Genomic DNA, 19,450 nt, shown 5'->3' on the forward strand with positions numbered 1-19,450 from the left:
AACCCTACAGAGCCAGTGTTTATACAGCAGGGTAAGTGTCACTCACTGTGTAACCGTACAGAGTCAGTGTTTATTCAGCAGGGTAAGGGTCACTCACTGTGTAACCGTACAGAGTCAGTGTTTATTCAGCAGGGTAAGGGTCACTCACTGTGTAACCGTACAGAGTCAGTGTTTATTCAGCAGGGTAAGGGTCACTCACTGTGTTACCGTACAGAGTCAGTGTTTATACAGCAGGGTTACGGTCACTCACTGTGTAACCGTACCGAGTCAGTGTTTATTCAGCAAGGTAAGGGCCACTCAATGTGTAACCATACAGAGTCAGTGTTTATTCAGCAGGGTAAGGGTCACTCACTGTGTACCCGTACAGAGTCAGTGTTTATACAGCAGGGTATGGGTCACTCACTGTGCAACCGTAGAGAGTCAGTGTTTATACAGCAGGGTAAGGGTCACTCACTTTGTAACTGTACAGAGTCAGTGTTTATACAGCAGGGTAAGGGTCACTGTGTAACCGTACAGAGTCAGTGTTTATTCAGCAGGGTAAGGGTCACTCACTGTGTAACCGTACAGAGTCAGTGTTTATACAGCAGGGTAAGGGTCACTCACTGTGTAACCGTACAGAGTCAGGGTTTATACAGCAGGGTAAGGGTCACTCACTGTGTAACCGTACAGAGTCAGGGTTTATACAGCAGGGTAAGGGTCACTCACTGTGTAACCGTACAGAGTCAGTGTTTATTCAGCAGGGTAAGGGTCACTCTCTGTGTAACCGTACAGAGTCAGTGTTTATTCAGCAGGGTAAGGGTCACTCACTGTGTAACTGTACAGAGTCAGTGTTTATTCAGCAGGGTAAGGGTCACTCACTGTGTTACCTTCCACAGGCTGTGACTGGGGACTGGGAGAATCCGTCCGCGTGCAGTGAGAAGGCACACCGACCCCACAATGGGCTCTCTCCGGTCTCTCAGGTGCCTCCTATCCTCCAACTGTCCCAGTCGGCGATGGAGAGGGATAGACTGTTGGCCGCTCTCCAACCGGTGATCATCCTGGAGCCTGGGACAGTACAGAATCCACTTCTGGCACGTGAGTCTCTGGGAGAGGGTCCCAGTGATTGTATTCCCACCTCGTTCAGACCCACACTCGGAGCACCGTGCACAGTTCCCCGGTCTCCCCTCGGTCAGACCCACACTCGGAGCACCGTGCACAGTTCCCCGGTCTCCCCTCGGTCAGACCCACACTCGGAGCACCGCGCACAGTTCCCCGGTCTCCCCTGGGTCAGACCCACACTCGGAGCACCGTGCACAGTTCCCCGGTCTCCCCTCGGTCAGACCCACACTCGGAGCACCGTGCACAGTTCCCTGGTCTCCCTCAGTCAGACCCGCACTCGGAGCACCGTGCACAGTTCCCCGGTCTCCCCTGGGTCAGACCCACACTCGGAGCACCGTGCACAGTTCCCCGGTCCCCCCTCGGTCAGACCCACACTCGGAGCACCGTGCACAGTTCCCCGGTCTCCCCTCGGTCAGACCCACACTCGGAGCACCGTGCACAGTTCCCCGGTCTCCCCTCGGTCAGACCCACACTCGGAGCACCGTGCACAGTTCCCTGGTCTCCCTCAGTCAGACCCGCACTCGGAGCACCGTGCACAGTTCCCCGCTCTCCCCTCGGTCAGACCCACACTCGGAGCACCGTGCACAGTTCCCCGGTCTCCCCTCGGTCAGACCCACATTTGGAGTGCCGTGTGCCAGGACAAAGATGGGGAGGTGCGGGGTATTCTGGGATCTTTCTGTTCCTCCTCGTCCTGCTCCCCTTTGTTGACATTGATGCCTATGTTCAGTTTCAGAGCTGGGCACGGCGCCTCTCTTGTACACCCCAGCCGTTATTCCTGGTGACCGGTACGCGGCCGCCCGGTTGGCAGAGCTGAGCCAGCACCGTCCCCTGGGCCGGACTCAGTCCGCCCCCCTTCCCCAGAGCCCCCAGTCTGTCCAGCAGAAGCTGCAGACCCAGCATCTGGACCAGCTCCTCCTTGAGAGACTCAAGCAGCAGACCCACCTCGGCAAGGTAAGGAGGGGCTTGCGGTGGTGGGGATGGATGGGGTCCAGAGCAGGGGGTGTAGAGAGGGCAACAGCAATCACCGGATCAACCTAACGTTTGGGGTTCGCGCGGTTCAGGGCAAACGCAGTCTGCGTGCGTTCAGGTAGATATTCAGTGGCGATTGTGATCCAGACCTGAGGTAGTCACGGTCTCTCCTAATGTATCACTGGTCACCCAGTAGCAGGACTGCAACCAGCAGGGAATGTGTTCCACGTGTGAGGCTGTCAGTCACTGTTAAAGTTATAAATCACACCGCACCATGTTACAGTCCAACAGGTTTATTTGGAAGCAGTCAGTATCAGAGCACTGCCCCTTCATCAGGTCAGTCTTGGGGCAAGTTCACTGGACACAGGATTTATCGCCAGTCCATCACAAGCACCTCCACACCATTGTAACTATTCCTTCAGGGGAACATCGTTTTGGGTTCTGAGCTGGTTTGGTTTCCTTACTGACTCAAAGCCACGGACAGCACGGAAACAGACCCTTCGGCCCGTCCTGTCCGTGCTGGCCCAGATATCCCTAACCTAACCCGGTCCCCATTCCCCCAGCACTTCGCCCATCTCCCTCTAAACCCTTCCTGTTCCTGTCCCCCACCCACCTTTTAAATGCTGTCATTGTACCAGCCCCCACCCACTTCCTCTGGTAGCTCCTCCCACACACGCACCACCCTCTGGGGGGAAAAAGTTGCCCCTCGGGTCCCTTTCCCCCCTCTCACCTTAAACCTACCCCCCTCTAGTTCTGGACTCCCCCACCCCAGGGGGGAAAAGACCTTGTCTATTTACCCCACCCCCGTGATGTTATAAACCTCTATAAGGTCACCCCCTCAGCCTCCGACGCTCCAGGGAAAACAGCCCCAGCCTGTCCAGCCTCTCCCTGTAGCTCAAACCCTCCAACATCCTTGTCCATCTTTTCCGAACCCTCCCACAACATCCTTCCTGTAGCAGGGAGACCGGGATTGAGCACAATATTCCAACAGGGGCCCCCTAACCAATGTCCTGTACAGCCGCAACGTGACCCCCCCCCAACTCCTGTACTCAATACTCTGACCAATAAAGGGAAGCATACCAAACCCCTCCTTCACTATCCTATCCACCTGCGACTCCACTTTCAAGGAGCTATGACCCTGCACTCCAAGGTCTCTGTGTTCACCAACACTCCCCCAGGACCTTACCGTTAAGTGTGTAAGTGTGTGTGTACAGAGGGAGTGGGGAGAGAGGGAGAGGGGAAATGGGGAGGGAAGGGATGGAGAGTGGCGAGGGGAACTAATGTTTTTTTGTTCTTTTCTCATCCCCTGCCACACTCACCCCATTCCCTCCCTTCCCATTCCTTCCTTCCCTCTATCCCTCTATCCATCTCCCTCCATCTCCCTCCCTCTTTCTCTCTCCATCTCCTGCCCTCCCTCTGCCTCCTTCTCTTCTTCTCTCTCTCTCTCCCTCCCTCTCTCCATCTCCCTCCATCTCACTCTCTCCCTCCCTCTATCTCCCTCCCTCCCTCCATCTCCCTCCCTCTTTCCATGTCACGCCCTCCACCTCCCTCCATCACCCTCCCTCTCTCCACCTCACTCCCTCCACTTCCCTCCCTCCATCACCCTCCCTTTCTCCATCTCCCTCTGTCTCACCCTCCCTCCCTGCCTCCCTCAATCACTCTCTCCCTCCATCTCCCTCTGTCTCACCCTCCCTCCCTGCCTCCCTCAATCACTCTCTCCCTCCATCTCCCTCTGTCTCACCCTCCCTCCCTGCCTCCCTCAATCACTCTCTCCCTCCATCTCCCTCTGTCTCACCCTCCCTCCCTGCCTCCCTCAATCACTCTCTCCCTCCATCTCCCCCCTCCATCTCCTTCCCTCCCTGCCTCCCTCAATCACTCTCTCCCTCCATCTCCCTCTGTCTCACCCTCCCTCCCTGCCTCCCTCAATCACTCTCTCCCTCCATCTCCCTCTGTCTCACCCTCCCTCCCTGCCTCCCTCAATCACTCTCTCCCTCCATCTCCCCCCTCCATCTCCTTCCCTCCCTGCCTCCCTCAATCACTCTCTCCCTCCATCTCCCCCCTCCATCTCCTTCCCTCCCTGCCTCTCTCGATCTCTCTCTCTCTCCATCTCCCTCCCTCCATCTCCTTCCCTCCCTCTCCATCTCCCCCCCCACTCTCCATCTCTCTCCTTCCATCCTTCCCCACCCCCCCCCACGGGGGTCCAGCTGATGAGTAAGAGGCGACTCAGTCATGGTGAGGAGGGGGAGTCAGAGAGGAAGGGTCCGGGACGAGGTGGACCCTCGGACAGACCCCGACTCACTGAGGACAGCACGGAGGATGGGCCGAATGGGCTGGGCTCAGGAAACAGCAGTGAGGCTCACAGCCCACAGGTAACTGGGGCTAGAGACCGAGGAAGGCTCCCTCTACACCATCCCCCACTCCCAGGGACAGGGGTTAGATACAGAGTAAAGCTCCCTCTACACCGTCTCCCCACTCCCAGGGACAGGGGTTAGATACAGAGTAAACTCCCTCTACACTGTCCCCCACTCCCAGGGACAGGGGTTAGATACAGAGTAAAGCTCCCTCTACACCGTCCCCCACTCCCAGGGATAGGGGTTAGATACAGTGTAAAGCTCCCTCTACACCGTCCCCCATTCCCAGGGACAGGGGTTAGATACAGAGTAAATCTCCCTCTACACCGTCCCCCCACTCCCAGGGATAGGGGGTTAGATACAGAGTAAAGCTCCCTCTACATCCTCTCCATCCTGCGATGATGTTTCCCTCTCTCCCTCTCTCTCTCTCTCTCTCGGATTCCCCAGGTCTCTCTCCCGTGGGATTTACCCAGAGTCCGGCAGAAGCCCCCGAACCTGGAGGCCTTTGGGGTAATTTACCCCGGGTGGGCTCAGCATCGCCCCCTGTCTCGCGCCCGTTCCTCCCCAGCCTCGGCGGGAGTCCCGGAGAGATCGCCGCGCCCCCCCTCCTTCAGCACCGGTGAGTCTGGGGTTCGGTCCCCGACAGGGGGGGGACGGGGGTAGTGGGGGAGGGGCGAGGGGTGGTAATTAGGAGCGTGCGGGGTGAGGAGGAGGGAGCCCGGGCCGGGAGGGCGAATCTGGGGAGTGGGAGCATGGGAAGGGCAGTAGGGAGCGAGAGAGAGGGGCGGGTGGGAGGGGTTTGGAGAGCGAGGGAGGGGTAAATTGGAGGGTTGGGGAGAGAGAGGGAGGGGTAAATTGTAGGGAGTTGGAGAGTGAGGGAGGGGTAAATTGGAGGGTTGGAGAGAGAGAGGGAGGGGTAGATTGGAGGGAGTTGGAGAGTGAGGGAGGGGTAAATTGGAGGAGTTTGGAGAGAGAGGGAGGGGTAAATTGGAGGGGTTTGGAGAGAGAGGGAGGGGTAAATTGGAGGGGTTTGGACAGAGAGGGAGGGGGTAAATTGTAGGGGGGTGGAGAGAGAGGGAGGGTGTAAATTGGAGAGGGGTGGAGAGAGAGGGAGGGGGTAAATTGGAGGGTGGTTGGAGAGAGGGAGGGGTAAATAGGAGGGGGTTGGAGAGAGAGGGAGGGGTAAATTGGAGGGGTTTGGAGAGAGAGGGAGGGGTAAATTGGAGGGTGGTTGGAGAGAGGGAGGGGTAAATTGGAGAGGGGTTGGAGAGAGAGAGGTAGGGGTAGATTGGAGGGGGTTGGAGAGAGAGGGAGGGGTAAATTGGAGGAGTTTGGAGAGAGAGGGAGGGGTAAATTGGAGGGGTTTGGAGAGAGAGGGAGGGGTAAATTGGAGGGGTTTGGACAGAGAGGGAGGGGGTAAATTGTAGGGGGGTGGAGAGAGAGGGAGGGGGTAAATTGGTGAGGGGTGGGGAGAGAGGGAGGGGGTAAATTGGAGGGTGGTAGGAGAGATGGAGGGAGTAAATTGAAGGGGGGTGGAGAGAGGGAGGGGGTAAATTGGAGGGTGGTTGGAGAGAGGGAGGGGTAAATAGGAGGGGATTGGAGAGAGAGGGAGGGGGTAAATTGGAGGGGGGTTGTAGAGAGAGGGAGGGGTAGATTGGAGGGAGTTAGAGAGGGAGGGGTAAATTGGAGGGTGGTTGGAGGAAAACTTGAGGCAGTTGGAGAGAGCTGAGAGGGGGAAAGGGGTTAATTGGTGGAGGGTTTCGCTGGTGAGGGAGGGAGTGGAAGAGGAGCAATGGAGGGGGGCAAGAGAGCGGGAGGGAGAGACTGAGCCGGACTTGGGGAAGGAGGAGGGGATAGAATGAGTCAGGCCGAATGCACCCCCGCTCCGCTTGTTGCATTGAGGGCAGGGTTGTGTTGGGGGTGACGGGGGGGTGAGGGGAGAGGGAGGGAGGGGGAGGTGGTGGGTGGGGTGGGGGAGAGGGGGTGCGAAGGGGCTGGATATTGGGGCCAATGAGCTTGAGGCCTTTCCTCCCCTCGCCAGGGCTAGTATACGATAGCGGGATGCTGAAACACCAGTGCACGTGCGGGAACAGCGATCACCTCGAACATCCCGGGAGGATACAGAGCATTTATTCCCGACTCCAGGAAACAGGACTGAAGAGCCAGTGTGAGGTACGACGGGGACAATTTAGCACGGCCAATCCCACCCTAACCTGTACATCCCTGGGCACTACGGGGACAATTTAGCACGGCCAATCCCACCCTAACCTGCACATCCCTGGGCACTACGGGGACAATTTAGCACGGCCAATCCCACCCTAACCTGCACATCCCTGGGCACTACGGGACAATTTAGCACGGCCAATCCCACCCTAACCTGCACATCCCTGGGCACTACGGGGACAATTTAGCACGGCCAATCCCACCCTAACCTGCACACCCCTGGGCACTACGGGGACAATTTAGCATGGCCGATCCCACCCTAACCTGTACATCCCTGGGCACTACGGGACAATTTAGCATGGCCAATCCACCCTAACCTGCACATCCCTGGGCACTACGGGACAATTTAGCACGGCCAATCCCACCCTAACCTGTACATCCCTGGGCACTACGGGGACAATTTAGCACGGCCAATCCCACCCTAACCTGCACATCCCTGGGCACTACGGGACAATTTAGCACGGTCAATCCCACCCTAACCTGCACATCCCTGGGCACTACGGGACAATTTAGCACGGCCAATCCACCCTAACCTGCACATCCCTGGGCACTACGGGACAATTTAGCACGGCCAATCCCACCCTAACCTGTACATCCCTGGGCACAACGGGACAATTTAGCACGGTCAATCCCACCCTAACCTGCACATCCCTGGGCACTACGGGACAATTTAGCACGGCCAATCCCACCCTAACCTGCAGATCCCTGGGCACTACGGGACAATTTAGCACGGCCAATCCCACCCTAACCTGAACATCCCTGGGCACAACGGGACAATTTAGCACGGTCAATCCCACCCTAACCTGCACATCCCTGGGCTCTATGGGACAATTTAGCACGGCCAATCCCACCCTAACCTGCACATCCCTGGGCACTACGGGGACAATTTAGCACGGCCAATCCCACCCTAACCTGCACATCCCTGGGCTCTATGGGACAATTTAGCACGGCCAATCCCATCCTAACCTGCACATCCATGGGCATTATGGGGACAATTTAGCACGGCCAATCCCACCCTAACCTGCACATCCCTGGGCACTACGGGGACAATTTAGCACGGCCAATCCCACCCTAACCTGCACATCCCTGGGCACTACGGGACAATTTAGCACGGCCAATCCCACCCTAACCTGCACATCCCTGGGCACTACGGGACAATTTAGCACGACCAATCCCACCCTAACCTGCACATCCCTGGACACTACGGGGACAATTTAGCACGGCCAATCCCACCCTAACCTGTACATCCCTGGGCGCTACGGGGACAATTTAGCACGGCCAATCCCACCCTAACCTGCACATTCCTGGGCACTACGGGGACAATATAGCACGGCCAATCCCACCCTAACCTGCACATCCCTGGGCACTACGGGGACAATTTAGCACGGCCAATCCCACCCTAACCTGCACATCCCTGGGCACTACGGGACAATTTAGCACGGCCAATCCCACCCTAACCTACACATCCCTGGGCACTACGGGACAATTTAGCACGGCCAATCCCACCCTAACCTGCACATTCCTGGGCACTACGGGGACAATATAGCACGGCCAATCCCACCCTAACCTGCACATCCCTGGGCACTACGGGGACAATTTAGCACGGCCAATCCCACCCTAACCTACACATCCCTGGGCACTACGGGACAATTTAGCACGGCCAATCCCACCCTAACCTGCACATTCCTGGGCACTACGGGGACAATATAGCACGGCCAATCCCACCCTAACCTGTACATCCCTGGGCACTACGGGACAATTTAGCACGGCCAATCCCACCCTAACCTGCACATCCCTGGGCACTACGGGGACAATTTAGCACGGCCAATCCCACCCTAACCTGCACATCCCTGGGCACTACGGGGACAATTTAGCACGGCCTATCCCACCCTAACCTGCACATCCCTGGGCACTACGGGGACAATTTAGCACGGCCTATCCCACCCTAACCTGCACATCCCTGGGCACTACGGGGACGACGGGCGTGCACTGCGCTGTAACATTCTCTGTTCCCTGCCCTCTCCCCCGGGGTCAGTGCGGGTGGGTGGGGGTGATGTGTAATCAGGAGACAGGTTGGGGATTGAGAGGGTGGGGTTGGTGTAAATGCTGGTGGACCCCCGATTCTGTCATTTTCGTTGTTTCTGTTCTGAACCTTTTCACTCTCTCTCTCTCTCTCTCTCTTTCTCTGTCTCATCCTTTCACCTTTTCTCTTTCCCTCTCTCTTTTTCTCTCTTTCTTTCTCTCTCTCTCCCTCGTTATTTTTGGCTCCCTCCCTCTGCCCCCCCAATCATCCCCTTGCTCTCTCTCTCTCTTTCCCTCTTTCTCTCTCCCTCTCTTTCTCACTCTCATCCTCAATCTTTCTCTCTGTCTCTCTCTCTCTCTGTAATTCTCTCATTCTCTCTCTTTACCCCACCCTTTCCCTCTTTCGCTCTCATTCTCTCTCTTTATCTCGATTATCTGTCTCTCTATTTCCCTCTCTCTCTGTTATCCTCTGTCTCCCTCTCTCTCTCCATCTCTCTCATTCTCTCCTCCTCTTGTCCTCTGTCTCTCTCTCTCTCCATCTCCCCTCTCCTCCCTCTCACATTTTGTCTCTCTCTCTCGCTTTCCCTCTCACACTCTCCCTCTCCCTCTCCCTCTCCTCCGTCTCTCTCTCTGCCTCTCCTTCCTCTCTCTCCTCCCTCTCTCTCTCTCTATCACTCCTCTCCCTCTCCTCCCTCCCTCTCTCTCTCTCCCTTCTTCCTTTCTTCTCTCCCTCTCTCTCCCTCTCCCTCTCTCTGTCTCCCCCTCTTACTCCCCTCTCTCTCCCTTCCTCTCTCTCTTTCTGTCTCCCCTCTCCCTCTCCTCCCTCCCTTTCCCTCCCTCTCTCTCTCTCTGTTCCCTCTCTCTCCTCCCTCTCTCTTTCTCTCTATCTCCCCTCTCCCTCTCCTCCCTCCCTTTCCCTCCCTCCCTCTCTCTGTGTTCCCTCTCTCTTTCTCTCTATCTCCCCTCTCCCTCTCCTCCTTCACTTTCCTTCCCTCCCTCTCTCTCTCTCTGTTCCCTCTTCCTCTCCACCCTCACTTTCCCTCCCTCCCTCTCTCTCTGTGTTCCCTCTCTCTCTTCTCCCTCCCTCTCTACCCCTCTCCTCCTTCCCTCTCTCTCCCTCTCTCTCTCTGTGTTCCCTCTCCCTCTCCTCCCTCGCTCTCTCTCCCTCTCGCCCCTCTCTTTCTGTGTTCCCTCTCTCTCTCCTCCCTCACTATCCCTCCCTCCCTCTCTCTATCTGTGTTCCCTCTCTCCCCCCTCCTCCTTTCATCTCTCTTCCTCTCTCTTTCACTGTGTTCCCTCTCCCTCTCCTCCCTCACTTTCCCTCCCTCCCTCTCCCCCTCTCTCTCTCTCTCTCTCTGTGTTCCCTCTCCCTCTCTCTCTCTCTCTCTGTCTCTCTCTGTCTCTCCTCCCTCTCCCCCCTCCCTCTCCTCCCTCGCTCTCCCTCCCTCACCTCCCTCTCCGTCTCTCCCTCCCTCTCCCTCCCTCCCTCTCCGTCTCTCCCTCTCCTCCCTCTCTCTCCTCCCTCGCTCTCCCTCCCTCTCCGTCTCTCCCTCCCTCTCCTCCCTCTCTCTCCTCCCTCGCTCTCCCTCCCTCTCCGTCTCTCCCTCTCTCTCTGTGTTCCCTCTCCCTCGCTCTCCCTCCCTCTCCCTCCCTCTCCGTCTCTCTCTCTCTCTGTCTCTCCTCCCTCTCCTCCCTCCCTCTCCTCCCTCTCTCTCCTCCCTGGCTCTCCCTCCCTCTCCGTCTCTCCCTCTCTCTCTGTGTTCCCTCTTCCCCCCTCTCCCTCCGGTAGTGTGTCCGAGGAAGGAAGGCCACCTTTGAGGAGATCCGGTCAGTCCACACGGAGAGTCACGTCCTCCTGTACGGGGCTAGCCCCCTCAGACACCTCCACCTAGACCCGAACAAACTCCACGGTAAGGCGTGCCGTCAGCGTCGGTGTCGCTGGGGGAGCGTGGAGCGAAATACCCCTCTTCCCAGACCCCCCCCCACCCCCCAGAGGGAGGAGAGGGACAGGGAACACAGAGAGAGGGAGAGGGAGGGACAGGGAACACAGAGGGAGAGAGAAGGAGAGGGAGGGAGGGGGAGGGAACACAGAAGGAGAGAGAAGGAGAGAGGGAGGGAGAGGGAGAGAGAAGGAGGGAGAGGGAACACAGGGAGAGAGAGGGAGGGAGAGGGAACACAGAGGGAGAGAGAAGGAGGGAGAGGGAACACAGAGGGAGAGAGAAGGAGAGAGGGAGGGAGAGGGAGAGAGAAGGAGGGAGAGGGAACACAGAGAGAGAGAGGGAGGGACAGGGAACACAGAGAGAGGGAGAGGGAGGGACAGGGAACTTAGAGAGAGAGGGAGGGAGGGAGGGACAGGGAACACAGAGAGAGAGAGGGAGGGACAGGGAACTTAGAGAGAGAGGGAGGGAGGGAGGGAACACAGAGGGAGAGAGAAAAAGGGAGGCAGAGGGAACACAGAGGGAGAGTGAGGGAGGGAGGAGAGGGACTGGGAATACTGAGAGAGAGAGAGAGGGAGGGAGAGGGAACACAGAGGGAGAGAGAGAGAGAGAGGGAGGGAGGAGAGGGACAGGGAACACAGAGAGAGGGAGGGAGGGAGAGGGAACACAGAGAGGGAGAGAGGGAGAGGGAACACAGAGAGGGAGAGAGGGAGGGACAGGGAACACAGAGAGAGGGAGGGAGGGAGAGGGAACACAGAGAGGGAGAGAGGGAGGGAGGATAGGGACAGGGAACACAGAGAGAGAGAGAGGGAGGGACAGGGAACACAGAGAGAGGGAGAGGGAGGGAGGAGAGGGACAGGGAACACAGAGAGAGGGAGAGGGAGGGACAGGGAACACAGAGAGAGGGAGAGGGAGGGAACACAGAGAGAGAGAGAGGGAGGGAGGAGAGGGAGAGGGAACACAGAGGGAGAGAGAAGGAGGGAGGAGAGGGAGAGGGAACACAGAGGGAGAGAGAGGGAGGGAACACAGAGGGAGAGAGAAGGAGAGAGAGGGAGGGAGAGGGAGAGAGAAGGAGGGAGAGGGAACACAGAGAGAGAGAGAGGGAGGGAACACAGAGGGAGAGTGAGGGAGGGAGGAGAGGGACAGGGAACACAGAGAGAGGGAGGGAGGGAGAGGGAACAGAGAGAGAGAGAGAGGGAGGGAACACAGAGGGAGAGAGAAGGAGAGAGAGGGAGGGAGAGGGAGAGAGAAGGAGGGAGAGGGAACACAGAGGGAGAGAGAGGGAGGGAGGAGAGGGACAGGGAACACAGAGAGAGAGAGGGAGGGAACACAGAGGGAGAGAGAGGGAGGGAGAGGGAACACAGAGGGAGAGAGAGGGAGGGAGGAGAGGGACAGGGTACACAGAGAGAGAGAGGGAGGGAGGGAAAGTGAGGGAGGAGAGGGAGGGGGAGACACAGAGAGAGAGAGAGACAGAGGGAGCAGAGGGAGAGGGAACACGGAGAGAGAGGGAGGAAGGAGATGCATAGAGAGGGAGGGAGGGGAGCGAGGGAACACAGACAGAGAGAGGGAGGAGAGAGAGAAGGAGGGAGGAGAGAGAGAGAGAGAGGGAATACAGAGCAAGAGAGAGGGAGGGAGGGAAAGGGAGGGAGGGGAGAGAGGGGGAGACAGAGAGAGGGACAGAGGGAGCAGAGGGAGAGGGAACACAGGGAGAGAGAGGGAGGAAGGAGAGGCTTAGAGAGGGAGGGGAGAGAGGGAACACAGAGAGAGGGAGAGAGGGAGGTGTATCAGATGAAGAGACGCATGGACAAGGTGAGGTAGACTGTGAGATTGGCCATGGAGAGTGAGGAGGGGGGTGGGGGCTGATCCGAGATTGTGGCAGCCCCTCGACCAGCTGGGGAAGTGGGCCGAGAAACGGCAAACGCAGTTTAACATCGATAACTGCAGGGTCTTGCAGTTTGGAAAGTCGAATCGAGGTGGGGATTTTCCTGGTGAACGGTCGGGGCCCTAAGGAGTGTAGAGGGGGACGGAGGGAGTTTGGGGTTCAGGGGTACGGTCCTCTGGAAGTGGAGTCCCAGGTAGACAGGGCAGTGGGGTAAGGGTTTAGACACACTGGCCTTCATCAGTCCGGGCACTGAGCGTCGACGTTGGGACGTTGTGTCGCCGTTATCCAGGACGTTGGTGAGGCCGCGCTCAGAGTATGGGATTCGGGATCGGTCACCCCCCCACAGGAAGGATGTTATTAAACTCTCCCTCCATTTCTTTCTCTCTCCCCCCCACCCCTCACTCTCCCTCTCTCTTTCTCGCTCCCTCTGCCCCTCTCTCTCACTCTCTCCCTTGCTCCATCTCCCTCTCTCTCTCTCCCCTTCTCTCTCTCTCACTCACTCTCTGTCTCTCTCTGTCTCTCTCTGTCTCTCTTTCTGTCTCTCACTCCCCTCTCTCTTTCTCTCCCCTCTCCCCCCCTCTCTCTCTCTCTCTCCCATCAATTCCCAGGAATCCTATCCCAGAGGGCATTAGTCATGTTGCCCTGTGGAGGTTTTGGGGTGAGTACAAAACTACCTTACTTTATGCTTCCCAAAGTGAGAGGGGTTGACCATTCGGCCTCTCCACCCTCTCCCTATCTCTGTGTGTGTCACCACCTACACCCCCTCCCTATCTCTGTGTGTGTCACCCCCTCCAGCCCCCTACACCCCCTCCCTATCTCTGTGTGTGTGTCACCCCTCTCCACCTCCCGCATCACGATGCCCGTCCAAGCCTAGCCAATGGGCGCGACCCACTCACCCTCTCCCCATTACTGGGTGGTGGCGCGAAGGGAGTGAGGGGGTTCCGGATCCTAGAGCCATCACGGTTTGAGACCGTCCGGCCCATCGATACGTCCTAGCCCCCGACCCAAGCATTCCTTAGCCACCCGCGTCTGACAGCACACCCACCCACCCACCCGACGCATTTGCGTCCTCTTCCCGTTGGCCTGGGGTGCCCCCTACCCACCACACTCACACCCACCCGCCCTCCACCAGCTCCCAACAGGGTGGGTGCCATCTGGCCGTTGAGCCACTGAGGGAACGGTCAACGTCGAATGGCCTTGCACTGTTGGCCCATTGGCTCTCACGGTCCCAACACCCCCTCAGCCGAGCGACCCCGGGGTTGGGGGTGGTTGGGGGGGGGTGTGGGTGAGGGGTCAAAGGTAGACCGACCTCTGTCTAAACTGCGTCTCCTCCCCCCTCCCCCGACCCTCCCTCCAATCAGGTGGATAGCGACACGGTGTGGAACGAACACCACACGCCAGGCGCGGCACGGTTGGCTGTCGGGTGCACCGTCGAGCTTGCTCTGAAGGTGGCCTCCGGGCAACTCAAGGTAGGAGCACGGATCCCACCATCAGGGACGGCGTAGAGCAGGAAGGAACGGGGAAGGGGTTTGGGGTCCATGGGGACGGTGTAGAACGGGTGGGAACGGGGAAGGGGTTTGGGCTCCATGGGGGATGGTGTACAGCGGGAGGGAACGGGGAAGGGGTTTGGGGTCCATGGAGACGGTGTAGAGCGGGAGGGAATGGGGAAGGGGTTTGGGGTTCATGGGGATGGTGTAGAGCAGGAAGGAACGGGGAAGGGGTTTGGGGTCCATGGGGACGGTGTAGAACGGGAGGGAACGGGGAAAGGGTTTGGGGTCCATGGGGACTGTGTAGAGCGGGAGTGAATGGGGAAGGGGTTTGGGGTCCATGCGGGACAGTGTGGAGCGGGTGGGAACGGGGGAGGGGTTTGGGCTCCATGGGGGATGGTGTAGAGCGGGAGGGAACGGGGAAGGGGTTTGGGGTCCATGGGGATGGAGTAGAGTGGTAGGTAATGAGGAAGGGGTTTTGGGGTCCTCGGGGGACAGTGTAGAGCGGGAGGGAACAGGGAAGGAGTTTGGGGTCCATGGGGATGGTGTAGAGCAGGAGGGAAGGGGGAAGGGGTTTGGGCTCCATAGGGACGGTGTAGAGCGGCAGTGAACGGGGAACGTAGGGTGCGGATTGCCGACCTGGTTGGGAAGGTCGATGGGCCGAAGGGCCTGACGGGACCTCCCTCTCTATTTCAGAACGGGTTCGCCATCGTCCGACCCCCCGGGCATCACGCTGAGGCATCGACTGCCATGTGAGTTCAACGTCCCCCCACCACCTGACGCGGGATGGGGGTGGGTTAGTGTGGTGGGGCTGGGGGCCTTACAGTGCGGCGTTGGGCGTCCTGTCCCTGCCCGCTCAGGATTGGGTCAGATGAATCCCAGGGTGGGGATGGGGAAGGGAATGGGAGACGCTCAATCTGGGGGAGGGGTGCACTGCGGTCCAAGTAGGGGGGATGGGTTGGAGGTGGGCTTTGAGGGGGATGGGGTGGGGTTTTGCATTTGGGCTCTGCCCGACATTGGCATCACTCTCAACCCCAACTGGCCTCCTGCCCCCATTCGACCGGGTAGCTCTCCCATCCCCCACCTCTTATCCCCCTCTTATAACTCCCCCCCACCCCCCCACCCACCTCTCCAGAGAACTGTACCCAATCCCTTCATCCCATGAGCTCAACTGCCCGCATTTCCCCCACCCAAACACCCCCCACTCTCCTGGTGTTTCTCCTCTTCCTCAGTTCGACACCACCTCCTTTAGACCACTCCCCCCTCCTCCCCCCCAAACTCCTAGTACTAGACTCAACCCGCTCCAACCCCACTCCCGGTCATCGGGAACATCCGTCCCTCTTGCGTTCCCCACCCCCTCTCCTTCTAGACCCATTATAGTTGCCCAGGTTCCGACAAGACTTCGCCCCAACCCAACTCAAACCCAACCCAATCCAGCCCAAACACAACCCAATTCAACCCGACCCAACTCAACCCAACCCAAACCACCTCAACCCAACACACCTCAACCCAACCTACCACAACCCCACGCAACCCACCTCAACCTAACCCAACCCGATTCATCCGAACCCACCTCAACCCAACCAAACTCACCTTAACCCAACTCAACGCAACCCACCGCAACCCAACTCAACCCAATGCACCTCAACCCAACCCAACTCAACTCAACCCAGCCCACCTCAATCCAACCCACTTCAACCCAACACACCTCAGCCCAACCCAGCTCAAACTAACCAAACACAACCCAACACAACTCAACCCAGCCCACCTCAATCCAACCCACTTCAACCCAACACACCTCAACCCAACCCACCCCAACCCAACTCACCTCAGCCCAACCCAGCTCAAACTAACCAAACACAACTCAACCCAACCCAACCCACCTCAACCCAACCCAACTCAACTAACCCAACTCAATCCAACCCACATCAGACCAATCCAACTCAACTTAACTCACCTCAACCCAGCCCACCCCAATCCAACCCACCACAACCCAAACCACCACAAAACCAACCCACCTCAACCCAACTCAACGCAACCCACCGCAACCCAACTCAACCCAAACCACCTCAATCCAACCCACCTCAACCCAACACGCCTCAACCCAACCCACCCCAACCCTACTCACCTCAGCCCAACCCAGCTCAAACTAACCAAACACAACCCAACACAACTCATCCCAACCCAACCCACCTCAATCTAACTCACCTCAACCCAACCCACCTCAACCCACCAAAACCCAACCGAACTCAACCCAACCCACCTCAACCCAACCCAACTCAACTCAACCCACCTCACCCAAACCACCACAACCCAAACAACCTCAACCCGACCAAACCCACCTCAACCCAACTCAACACAACCCACCACAACCCAACTCAACCCAAACCACCTCAACCCAACCCAACTCAACTCAACCCACCTCAAACCAACCCAACTCAACCCAACCCACCCCAACCCTACTCACCACAGCCCAATCCAGATCAAACTAACCAAACACAACCGAACACAGCTCAACCCAACCCAACCCACCTCTACCCAACTCACATCAACCCAACCTAAGTCAACCCAACCCACCTCACCCCAACCCACCTCAATCCAACCCACCTCAATCCTACCCAACTCAACCCACCCCAACCCAACCACTTCAGCCCAACCCACCTCAACCAACCCAACTCAACCCAACCTACCTCAACCCAGTTCACCTGAACCCAACACAACTCAACAAATCAACCCAACCCAACTCAACCCAACCCACCCGAACCCAATCCAACTCAAACGAACCCACCTCAACTCAACCCAACTCAACCCAACCCGCCTCCACCCAAGCCACCTCAGACCAACTCAACACAACCAACCCAACTCAACACAACACTCCTCAACCCAACCTACCTCAACCCAACACACCGCAACTCAACCCAACTCAACTCAACCCAAGCCACCTCAACCCAACCCAACTCAAACCAACCCTCCTCAACCCAACCCAACTCAACCCAACTCACGTCAACCCAATCCAACTCAATCAAACCCACCTCAACCCAACCCACCTCAATCCAACCCATCTCCACCCAAATGCCTCAACCCATCCCACTCAACCCAACCCACCTCAACCCAACCCAACTCAACCCAACCCACCTCAACCCAACCCAACCCAAATCAACCCAACTTACCACACCCCATCCCAACTCCACCAAACCCAACTAAACTCAACCCATCTCCATGTAACCCACTTCAACCCAACCCAACCCAACCCTACCCAACCCACCTCAACCTATCCCTCCCAACACAACCCAAATCAACTCAACCCAACTCAACCCAACCCAACTCAACTCAACCCAACCCACCTCAACCCAACCCACCTCAACCCAACCCACCTCAACGCAACCCAACCTCCCTCAACCCAACACAGCTCAACCCATCACACCTCCACCCAGCCCACCTCAACCCATCCCATCTCAACTAACCCAACTCAAGCAATCCACCTCAACCCAACCCACTTAAACCAACCCACCTCAACCCATCACTCCCAACACAACCCACCTCAACCCAACCCACCTCAACCCAACTCAACCCAACTCAACTCAACCCAATACACCTCAACCCAACCCACCTCAACTCAACCCAACCCACCTCAACCCAACCCAACTCAACCCAACCTAACTCAACCCAACTCAACTCAACCCAACCCACCTCAACCCAACCCACCTCAACCCAACTCAACCCAACTCAACTCAACCCAATACACCTCAACCCAACCCACCTCAACTCAACCCAACCCACCTCAACCCAACCCAACTCAACCCAACCTAACTCAACCCAACTCAACTCAACCCAACCCACCTCAACCCAACACACCTCAACCCAACTCAACTCAACCCAACACACCTCAACCCAACCTAACTCAACCCAACTCAACTCAACCCAACACACCTCAACCCAACCCAACTCAACCCAACACGCCTCAACCCAACCCACCTCAACCAACCCACCACAACCTAACCCAACTCAACGCAACCCACCTGAACCCAACCCAACTTACCTCAAACCAACACAGCTCAACCCATCACATCTCCACCCAGCCCAACTCAACCCATCCCATCTCAACTAACCCAACTCAACCAATCCACCTCAACCCAAGCCACTTCAACCAACCCACCACAACCCAACCCACCTCAACCCATCACTCCCAACACAACCCACCTCAACCCAACCCACCTCAACCCAACTCAACCCAACTCAACTCAACCCAATACACCTCAACCCAACCCACCTCAACTCAACCCAACACACCTCAACCCAACCCAGCCCAACCCAACACGCCTCAACCCAACCCACCTCAACCAACCCACCACAACCTAACCCAACTCAACGCAACCCACCTGAACCCAACCTACCTCAACCCAACACAGGTCAACCAAACACACCTCCACCCAACCCAACTCAACCCAACCCAACTCAACTGAACCCAACTCAACACAACCCACCTGAACCCAACCCAACACAGCTCAACCCAACACACCTCCACCCAGCCCAACCCAACTCAACCCACCTCAAACCAACCCAAATCAACCCAATCCACCTCAAACCAACCAACCTCAACCAACCAAACTCAACCCAACCCAACCCAAATCAACCCAATTCACTGCACCGCAACCCAAATAAACCCAACCCAACTCAACCCAACCCAACTCAATGTAACCCACTTCAACCCAACCCAATTCAACCCAACCCAAATCAACCCAACCCACCTCAACCCAACCCAACTCAACCCAACCCACCTCCACCCAAGTCATGTCAACCCAACCCACCTCAACCCAACCCACCTCAACCCCACCCAGCTCAACCTAACCCAACCCAACTCAACCCAACCCAACTCAACTGAGCCCAACTCAACCCAACCCACCTGAACCCAACCCAACTTACCTCAAACCAACACAGCTCAACCCAACCCACCTCAACCCAGCCCACCTCAACCCCACCCACCTCAACCTAACCCAACTCAACCCAACCCAACCCAACTCAACCCAACCTAATCGATCTCAACCCAACACAGCTCAACCCAACACACCTCCACCCAACCCACCTCAACCTATCCCATCTCAACCCAACCCACTTCAACCCAACCCATCGCAACCTACCCAACTCAACCTAACCCACTTCAGCCCAACCTACATCAACCCAACCCAACTCAACCCAACCCATCTCAAACCAACGCAAACGCAACCCAACCCACCTCAAGCCAACACACCTCAACCCAACCCAATTCACCCCAACCCAGCTCAACCCAACCCAAATCAATGCAACCCACCTGAACCCAACCTCCCTCAACCCAACACAGCTCAACCCAACCCACCTCAACCCAACCCAACTCAACGCAACCCACCTGAACCCAACCCAACCCACCTCAACCCAACACACCTCAGCCTACCCCAACTCATCCCAACCCAATCCAACTCAACCAACCCAATCCAACTCAACCTA

General features: G+C 57.4%; 1 protein-coding gene across 1 annotated transcript in view; it reads left to right on the forward strand.

The window, feature by feature from the left end:
* Positions 1-879: 879 nt before the first annotated feature.
* LOC132808964 (histone deacetylase 4-like) overlaps positions 880-19,450 on the forward strand; it is a 69,374-nt gene continuing 50,803 nt past the window's right edge. Inside the window, exons 1-9 of the mRNA XM_060822357.1 lie at positions 880-1,074; positions 1,826-2,049; positions 4,272-4,436; positions 4,866-5,037; positions 6,460-6,590; positions 10,453-10,573; positions 13,091-13,140; positions 13,844-13,951; positions 14,666-14,721. Of these exons, the coding sequence (XP_060678340.1) occupies positions 993-1,074; positions 1,826-2,049; positions 4,272-4,436; positions 4,866-5,037; positions 6,460-6,590; positions 10,453-10,573; positions 13,091-13,140; positions 13,844-13,951; positions 14,666-14,721 (1,109 nt within the window). The 5' untranslated portion in view covers positions 880-992. The remainder of the gene's footprint in view (positions 1,075-1,825; positions 2,050-4,271; positions 4,437-4,865; positions 5,038-6,459; positions 6,591-10,452; positions 10,574-13,090; positions 13,141-13,843; positions 13,952-14,665; positions 14,722-19,450) is intronic.

This window comes from Hemiscyllium ocellatum, assembly GCF_020745735.1.
Source record: "Hemiscyllium ocellatum isolate sHemOce1 chromosome X unlocalized genomic scaffold, sHemOce1.pat.X.cur. SUPER_X_unloc_4, whole genome shotgun sequence".
In the NCBI taxonomy this organism is placed as follows: Eukaryota; Metazoa; Chordata; class Chondrichthyes; order Orectolobiformes; family Hemiscylliidae; genus Hemiscyllium; species Hemiscyllium ocellatum.